General features: G+C 46.5%; 2 protein-coding genes and 2 non-coding genes across 4 annotated transcripts in view; 3 read left to right on the plus strand and 1 right to left on the minus strand.

Annotated features, from left to right (window-relative positions):
- The window catches only part of patl1 (PAT1 homolog 1, processing body mRNA decay factor), a gene marked incomplete in the record, with an annotated part of 8,838 nt that extends 5,762 nt beyond the window's left edge, over positions 1–3,076 (plus strand). The window contains 6 exon segments of the mRNA XM_024289886.2: positions 16–161; positions 239–398; positions 1,337–1,462; positions 2,180–2,271; positions 2,343–2,492; positions 2,815–3,076. Of these exon segments, the coding sequence (XP_024145654.1) occupies positions 16–161; positions 239–398; positions 1,337–1,462; positions 2,180–2,271; positions 2,343–2,492; positions 2,815–2,836 (696 nt within the window).
- A 2,459-nt stretch (positions 3,077–5,535) lies between these two features.
- LOC112157247 (fibrinogen-like protein 1) overlaps positions 5,536–9,355 on the plus strand; it is a gene marked incomplete in the record, with an annotated part of 6,982 nt that continues 3,162 nt past the window's right edge. Inside the window, 3 exon segments of the mRNA XM_024289889.2 lie at positions 5,536–5,680; positions 7,438–7,655; positions 8,375–8,543. Coding sequence (XP_024145657.1) covers positions 7,467–7,655; positions 8,375–8,543 — 358 coding nt within the window.
- trnak-uuu lies at positions 6,004–6,076 on the minus strand. Its single transcript has one exon. It is a non-coding gene; the product is annotated as a tRNA-Lys (tRNA).
- On the plus strand, positions 6,632–6,724 carry trnar-ucu. The gene is made up of 2 exons: positions 6,632–6,668; positions 6,689–6,724. It is a non-coding gene; the product is annotated as a tRNA-Arg (tRNA).

Raw genomic sequence — 9,355 nt, forward strand, 5'->3', positions numbered from 1 at the left:
CCCCCACGTCTGCAGATGTTCAGCCTGCTGCTGGAGGTCCAGGACTTCGAGAAGCGCTTCGTGCACACCCCCGAGGAGGAGCGGCCGGCGCTGCTGGAGCAGCACAAGACCAACACGGAGCAGCTGAGCGCCGCGCTGCGTGACAAGGACTGGGAGCACAGGTGGGGGGCGGAGCTACAGGTGTGAGGGGGCTGCAGTCAGGGTGGGGGCGTGGCTGACCTGTGTTTCCCTCCCCCAGAGTGAGCGATGACCTGTGCGTGATGATCATGTCTGTGAGGAAAGGGAAACGCCTCATGGCCAGACTCCTCCCCTTCCTGCCTGCTGCACAGGCCGCCGCCGTCGTCATGGCGATCGCCCGTAACCTCCCCACCTTGGCCAAGAAGGACAAGCAAGATCAGGTAACCGCATGAATCCTTTAATGGTTTCATAAAAGACTTTTATTTTGTAAAGCTGTGACAAAGCTTTTATTTTCCTGAAGGATTAACCTTTAAAAATTCCATAAAACTGTCGGATTCTGGAGTTTGTAGCTGCGTTCACATGGAACGCCGTTTGAGACCATGTTCAGACGCCAGCTCAGGTCCGGCAGCGTGATCGGAGCGTCAGGCGCGTCCACAGCTCATAAATCTGGACTCTGAGGTCAACGCGATCGACCAATCATAGTCTCAGCTTTGGTCATGTGACGTGTTCGATCAGCGGGTGGAATCGATCTTGTTTTTGTCCTGAACTTCCATCCGTTTTCTTAACCTGCTGTATCCCTTTTGTGGTTGCTGGGGCCTGTCCTGTTTACTGTAGGGCGAAGGCGGGACACCCACAGGGCTGCAGCGATGGCGCCCGCCACGCCGACCTCGGAGAGGCGTGGTTTATGGTTCCCCTCTCAGACTAACGCGGAGCACGAAGTCTTCAAACTGGTCACAGAGAGACAGAAACATGGTGGAAGCGGCCGTCGTTCAGACGGCGCTCCTGCTGCACGAGTTAAGCTCCTCCTCCAGGAGAGTCTGAATGATCTGATGAACCCGGACATGGAGGCGTGATGCTTCTGTAGAGCTGCTACAGTAGATCAGCCTGATCTCCATCCATCCATCAGATCAACAGACAGCGCTCCATCAGGCTAAAAACATTTGGCAGTAGCTCCTCCCACACGCGTCAGTGGCGTCAAACTTGTGAACACATTTTTGGACAGCAAAGTATGAATGGTGTTTGGTCTGTGGAGCGATTCTCCGTGTTCTCCACCAGGGGGGGCTGTAGTCAAATGAACCACATCCAGGTGAAGTTCCACACCTGCAGAAGCTCCGCCCCCTCCTGCTGTGACAGCAGCCGTCTCTGCTCACCTGTGCAGGTGCTGTGCTGCCTGTTGGATCCGGTTTCCGCCGTGGTTCAGTCGCTGTCAAGCTCCGCCCTCACCGACCTGCTGCAGGAGCTCCAGGGCAGCGAGGGTCAGCTGACCACGGTGCTGCAGAACAAGGTAATGATGCGGTCTGCAGGGGAGGAGGCCCCGCCTTCTGCAGGGGAGGAGGCCCCGCCTTCTGCAGGGGAGGAGGCCCCGCCTTCTGCAGGGGAGGAGGCCCCGCCTTCTGCTGGGCAGGGCCTTCAGATGACCCCGCCCCTCTGGATGAAATAAATGAGTTTTAACAGGAAATCTCAGATTTTAAAGGTTTGAAGGACAAACTTTAAGTTACATAAACTATATTTATAAATAAATATTTAAAGTTTTTGGTCCTTTTTCATTCATTTTTGATTAATTTAAAACTTTGAATTTCTGCTGAAACTGCGTGAAAAATGAATTTAATTTCCATATTCCCATTCTGGATTTAATCGTATTTTGTTTTGAGTTTGTTCATCGTGTGAATCTGACATCACAGTAGTTGAAAAGTCTAAAAGAAAAATCCTAAAGATCTGGATTAGGAATACAGAAACGAGGTGAGGTCAGAATTTGGAACTCCTCCCTCTAAAACTCACAGAGGCTCCACCATATCCCAGGGCGTTGCCATGGCAACAGCAAGGTTTTAAGCTGCTTTAACGGTAGTGAAGAGCGCCCTCTTGAGCCGGAGCGAGATGTCACAGCTCAGTTTAGGTCCGTTCTGCTGTAGAACTGAAGCTTTAGCTCAGCAGGAACCGGACCTGTTCTGTGGAGCCGCTGACTCTCACGTGCATGCACGTGTGTGCACGTGTGTGTGTGCAGTTCGGCGTGACGCTGCTGTACCTGATCCTGAGCGAGGGCGAGCGGATGCAGAGCTCCGACCCCGTCTGTCAGCTGATGGACGACAATCGATGGTGAGCCCCCCTCCCCCGCCCCCCGCCATCCTCACCGTCCTGACTCACGCGCCTCCTCCTTCACCCCCCAGGACTGAGTTGGTGTTCTCGGTGATGAGGGAGCTGCTCGGCGTCTCCTCGTCATCGCTCTCCCCCCCACTCTTCACCCCCCCCAACCTGCTGTCCGTCTTCTCTCGATACGTGGACCGGCAGAGGCTGGAGCTGCTGCAGGACAAGCTGCAGTGAGCGCGCACGGACACATGCACACGCACTCATACTCAAACACATGCAGATTCACATGCACGCTTACACGCACACAAACACATTCACATGCACGAACACATGCACACATGCACTCATATTCAAACACATGCACACATGCACGCTCACACGCACACACCTACACACACGTTTACATAGATTCATGCAGACACACATGCACACTCACACATGCACAGAGGCATTCAGACACGCATGTATGCAGACTTGAACAAACGTGCACACACGTGCACAGTCTCAGCTGGATATCAGGCTCATGTTTGTTAAATGTGTTTTGTCTTCCAGAATCTCTGTGTCATCGAGGTAGAAGTTACTACAACACCCCCCTCCCCCCACCACCACCCCTCATGCAGAACATGTGTGTGTTTGTGTGCGTCAGCGGAGCGAGTGTGTGTTTGTGTCTTCAAGCTTAATCCAGACTTGTTTTACTGCAGCAGAATCTTTGACGTGTGAATCTGAATGAGGATCCAAATGAAATCTGCATTTTTAAATATCTTGTTTACGATTATTCCTGTGATAAAATTAAAAAGTATTTCTATTATATAGACACAGGTGTGGTCTGCTCTTCTTCTGCTCTTCTTCTGCTCTTCTTCTGCTCTTCACTGAGCTGTACTCTGATCGTTTTCCATGAACAGCCGATGAGGTTTCAGACACAACACGGTTCTGAGTCTCAACACTTCTGTCAGCAGGTTTACCTGCAGCTTCACACTCACCAACACAGGCTCACCTGCAATCATTCACACCTGTGGTGGTTCTCCGTCAGATACAGGAGCATGTGGTGTTCCACAGGGCTCTGTCCTGGGCTCCCTTTCAGTTTTAGTAGATATCCATTTATCTACTTCTAGACTGACCCAATTATCTCAAATGGATGCTAGAGTCCACTCAGCTACTGATGGGGTTCACTTCACCGGTCCAAGAATCACCAGGTAACCTAGGAAACATGTTTTTGGATTGTAAGAAGATGGAGAAACTCGCATGAACAAGTTGAAGTCCATACAGGGGAGACCTGCCTGGATCTGGACCTTCTGCACCTCCATGCAGCTCTGTGTCCATGTCCACTTGGTCAGAACTAAGAGTGAAACTTCTAAAGAGTTATTTTTTATCTCGATATCCAAACTTTAGTGAAACTACAGTAACACCTGTGTCTGACAGTTCCTTCCAGCACGGATGTTCTGCTCCAAGCATTAGTCACGTCCCACATCATGACTACCTGTACCGTTTGGTCCAGAAACTGACGGTTCAAAGCTCGATCATGTCCTGAACCCCGATCTCATCGTGCTGCCCTACAGGGGGCGGGGCCGCTGCCCTACAGGCTGCTGGTCCATCTCAGAAGAGTTCACTCCTCATTTTTAAAGTTTTTCTTCCCAGCCTGGTCCCAACCATCTCAGGGTTACGACCATAAACTCATCTTTCTGGGTTTGTTTTCATCTCTTCCAGTGGCGGGTCGTGCATTTCACACCTAGGCCTTCAGTAGTGCTCCATCTGAATCAATCCAACCCTCAATAACTATTTTATGGCAATAAAACTTCTAGTGCAGGTACAGCTGCCACACACACACCAAAAGCATCAACAATAACCTGATAAAATTTCAATATTATGTAGGGAGATAGCAAAATTTTACTCACCAAAAATCCAGATTATTTAAACACAAAATCCATCCTTTCTATCCTCAAGAAGATTTCAATCACTCTGTCGTGCAGAATCCGTGCGTTTCGCAGATGGAAAGTGTTCCGTGGCTGTGATAAGCTGGAAAATGTTCTGGTATTCCTGAAGCCTCTTGTGGTCCAGGAGGGAGACAAACATCAGTTTTTGTGATCGATCAAGGTCTGTGTCTGGAAAATAATATTGTCGGTAGTGCGCAAGGATTTTGCGCTGCACGCGCCCGTGGTGCGTTCAGGAGCCTCGTAGATTTCAGCTTCACTCCCGCTCAACGGAGTCACGGAACTCCTTTACCCGTGCCAGACAAAACTGTGCCACAACTTTACCCAGACATTCATTTTCCACCAAAAATCAGACGATGAGACGCTTTCCACTGGTAACATCTTCAAACCTGACACGCCGCTCCTCGGCACCTGTGTCCGTCAGCAGAACCAGAGCGAGCTGCGAGCTGTCCAATCAAAGCTCGTGAAAATGATGACGTTTCCGTGCGCCTTCTAGCTGGCCTTGCACGTGGTCTACTCCAGAACTGATTGTGAAGGCCTTCAGGCAGATTTCTTTGACCCTAGCAACAAATGGTGCTGCAATGTGATTGGTTAATGCTTAAATAGGAAAATACACGTCTGGAAGCAGCGCAACCAGGGAGACAGCAATGAAAGGACGAAGACAGAGCATTTGGAATTATAGAATACGTATTCACGGAAATAAATAATAATTAATATCAGTCTGTGATTCAGATATTTTTAGGCCAGCAGAGAAGGCCTTGCAGGCCCTGACGGCCCGCCACTGATCTCTTCACATGACGATGCAACTTTATTCATAGAGCCCAATATCACAATTCGTTGTCTCAACGGGCTTCATAAATGTCCAAAAATGTGAAATCAGTCAAAATATAAACAGCTGGTTGCTAAGCTACACTAAACTGGGTATACCTACGCTTATACCCGCCCTTTCTGTAAGGAAAAACAAAAACAAAAAAAAAAAAATGTCCCGATCCAATCACGTGATCAGAAATCGGGGCCGATCATGTGATTTGGGACTCGATCGGAATTGGACTCCTTTGTCCGATCAGGATCGGATATTTCATTTATTCTCATTATGATCAGAGCTTTATATTTCATCTTATCATCACGGATAAATACTCCACTCCAAGTCTGCATGTCAGGAAAAGATCACAAAATGTCATCACCAGAAAACGGCAGCAGAAAACGGCAGCAGCTGAAGCAGAAGGCTAATGTATGTATGTATTCACATCATAGTTAGTTTTAAACACACCTGTAAGGTTACCTGGAGTTCCATGAAAGGCAGATAGAATGTTTATTTGGACCAACGGTTTGTTTAACTGTTGCTCATGAACTTTTGGAAAACCAAAGCGGTGAAGAAGTTCTCTTTGATCCATTGCTGCACTCTGGTTTAGTGCCTTTGATCCTGCAGAAGAGAATCAGGAGAAAGGAGCTCAGTGTGGAGATGGGAGGTTCTGCAGACGATGCTGCAGGTCGGGTTCTGTAAGAAATGGTTGCTTAAACGTTAAAAACATAATTCAAAAACTTAAAAACTGTTTTTAAAAAATGTTTCCTCGTTGAACAAAATTTGGAATTTGATCAGATTGAACAGGAGGAAAAGACTTGATGTTGGCTAAAGCTTTTACTGTTATTTTATCTTAATTTTTTTTTACTTTTATTTCAGTTTTGTAATTATTTTAATTGCTTCTCTGCTGTAATTTTAATATATGTTACCATTCCACCATATGTTCAGTGGAATGTATTTGCCTAACTTCCTGGTTCCGAAAACCAAAACTTCACAAGAAGAAAAAAGTAACGCCCGAACAGGGACTTGAACCCTGGACCCTCAGATTAAAAGTCTGATGCTCTACCGACTGAGCTATCCGGGCTCCGGGAGAGCGGGGGACACATATGTTATTTATTGATGCAATGTTTCATGGAAGAACCGGTGATGTCAGGGAGATAACACGGTTTTACCGTTTTGTTTTTGTTGTTGTTTCAGTCTATATTTCTACGTGACCGAGCGTTGTCCTCGCTATCATACTGCAGAATCCATTTCCGTTCAGGTTTTTCGCAATAAAAGCTCTCTCATTCTTCATCCCTGTGAGAACGGAACATGTCTACGGGACTAATTGAGCTACTGCCGTAAAACATTTGTTTTGAAGGATTCTGTCTCCATCCTTTGATCTTGTCCGTTTCACGGCAGCTGTAACACTAAGAGAGGATGGAAGCGAAAACGTTTTTAGTTTGTTTCCTTTTTTCGTCAGAACGTTTGGGGGTTTATAAAGCCACGTTGCGCATGTGCGGAAAGCTGTTTTTGTATTACCGGACACCGGTTGTGTTTCCGGATCTTAAGCTGCTAAATTAAACATAAAAGTGAAAAAAACTAGAAAACTACCGAAAGAGACTATTCTTATTACGACATTTCTCCCACTGCAACAGGTGGCTCCGTGGCGCAATGGATAGCGCATTGGACTTCTAGCTAAATCCTTCGTGAAGTGATTCAAAGGTTGTGGGTTCGAGTCCCACCGGAGTCGCATTTTTGTTCTGAGGAAATCTAATTTCGTTTGTGGGACAAAAAGCTGTATGATAAAGATGTGAAGTATTTATTTTATTACTTTACTATCCAATTTGCAGTCAATCTAACATTTAATATTTCAGGTTTTTGGGCAGATCTATTGATCTTCAGTTGTAATCGATTGTTTTGTGCCAAAGATTGTGGGTTCGAGTCCCGCTAGAGTCGTATCTTACACTAGAAAAATAACTTTTTTTTGTTTAGAAACACAAAAATATTGTAAAATTATAAACTCTTCCTTTTGTCATCTAGTTTACAATAAATTCATTCATTCATTATGACAGATTTTAAAATCAAAGGTATTGATCTTCAGTTGTAATCAAGTGTTTTGTGCTAGAATCTCTCATGAGGCGATCCAAAGGTCGTGGGTTCGAATCCAGCTGGCGTCATTTTTTTTAAACCAGATCAAACATTTTTCCGTTTTAAAGCTGTGGTAAAATGTTAGACATAAATTGGCAACTTCATAATTTTATTAACACGTTTACAATAAATCCAGCATGTGGTTTCTAAAAGTGATATTCAGATGTGATCAAACCTTTTGAAGCAACTTGTATTTCCTGCTTTTCTGTTACGTTTTACTGTAGGAGTTTATCAATGAAACGTCCTCTTAAATCGTTATTTTACTGTGTCGGATTGTTTGAAGATTAAAACCTTAAACCTGTTTTGACCCCACAGTGTTTTTCCGTTCCTCCTGAGCCGTCCTGATGGCGGTGGTGTTCAGGAAGGCGGTGGGGCGCTGTGGTGTCTGCTGCCCCACCAGCAGGTGGAGGCTAGACACACACTCTCACAGAGATCCCACCGCCCGAACGCCTCAGTCGGAGCTCAGATCATCGGTCATGGAGCCTCTGAGGACGCTGCTGCTCTTCCTCCTTCAGCTGGCCTCTCCTCTGGCGGTAAGAGTCCCAGCCGTCCGCTCTGGTGGTCTGATCGAGTCCGAGAACTTTCTGACTCCATTTAACCAACAGAAACACTGACGAAAACATTCGAGGTTTGATCTGAAGCTGCCGTTCTTCTGCGGTTTGTCCTCTAAGAAACTAAACGACTGGAAGAAGGAGGAAGCTCCAGGATAAAGGAGCATCTTTGGTTCGTGTCCAGTTGACCTCACTGAGACTTTAGTTCAGTCAGATGCATCAACATTTACCGGATCACATGGTTGTGCATCATCCTTCAAAACTCCTGTTTTTCTGCAGCTTCATGTCACTTTTAAACATGTATCAAAAAGGAGATTATTACACTTTTAGATGTTCTGCTTGTTCAACTTCCCTGTGAACCTGAAGCTGAGATCTGAGCAGAAATGAGCTGATGTGAGAAATCTGAGTGAAGGTGACGTGTTGCAGATATTTCTCAGCGTCGTCCTTCAGCCTCGTCTGCCGAATATTTTTATCTTCTGCAAACATCACGCAGCTGCTGCACTGCAGCTTCCAGACGGATGAGCTCACTCACCTTCAGCAGCTGGCAGGGACCAACCATCATGCTTCCACCACCGTGCTTCAGAACATTCGATGTCTGGAGAAGACCAGAAGCTTCTCCTCAAGCTCTGTCTCATTCTAGCAGAAAACAAGCTGAAGGTCCTCTATGCGCCCACCTGTGAGGGTTCTGGTTCTGCGTGCAGGCCCCGGTTCCGTGTGAGGAGCGGGTGGTCCGTTTGGAGGCAGAGATCCGGGGCCTGATGAACGTCATCAACGACCAGCACCGCTACATCCTGGAGCTCCACAACACGCAGTCGCTGCAGCTGCAGCAGATCCCCAACACACACCTGGGCCCCAAGGACCTGTACAGAGGTCGGTCCGGCCTCGGGGGCGGTCCCTAACGTTTGGTGGTGGGGGTCCATGCTTTGGTAACTGTTTCTGTCTCTGCTCCTGGGTGGGTGTGGCCAGACTGCTCCGAGGTGTTCCAGGACGGGAACGTGGCCAGTGGGCTCTATGTCATCCGGCCGGACGGCTCTCCCACGGCGCTCAGCGTCTTCTGCGACATGAACAACGGAGGAGGCTGGACCGTCTTCCAGAGGAGGCGGGACGGGAAGGAGAGCTTCGACAGGTGCGTGCACGAGTCCTGACAGGAGTACTGACTCTGATCCGCCAGAATACGCAGACATAACCATTTCTGTTTAGTTTATAAAGTAAAGATGTTATTATCAATAAACAGAATTGTTTTTATTGAAATAAAATATAATTTTCAGGCTTTTTTGCTGTTTTTGTAAACAAAACCGTTTTGCTTATTGTTGATTCGTGTTTTAAAAACCTGCTTATAAACAAAAGTTTAACAAAGAAACACTGAACACTGTTTACACGTGTGTGTCTGAATATGTGTTTATGTGAATGCAGGGGTGTGTGTGTGTGTGTGTGTGTGTGTGCACATGGGTGTGCATGTGTCTTTATGTATATATGTGTGCACGTGTGTTTGTATATATATATACAGTATATATATTTATATATATGTATGCATGTGCGTTTATATAGGTGTGCATGTTTATATATATATATGTGCATTTGTATTTATATTTGTGTGCATGTGTGTTTATGTATATATATATGTGTGGATTTGTGTTTGTATATATATGTCTGCATGTGTGTTTATATAAATATATGTGTGC

The sequence above is a fragment of the Oryzias melastigma genome, linkage group LG1, assembly GCF_002922805.2.
Source record: "Oryzias melastigma strain HK-1 linkage group LG1, ASM292280v2, whole genome shotgun sequence".
Classification (NCBI taxonomy): domain Eukaryota; kingdom Metazoa; phylum Chordata; class Actinopteri; order Beloniformes; family Adrianichthyidae; genus Oryzias; species Oryzias melastigma.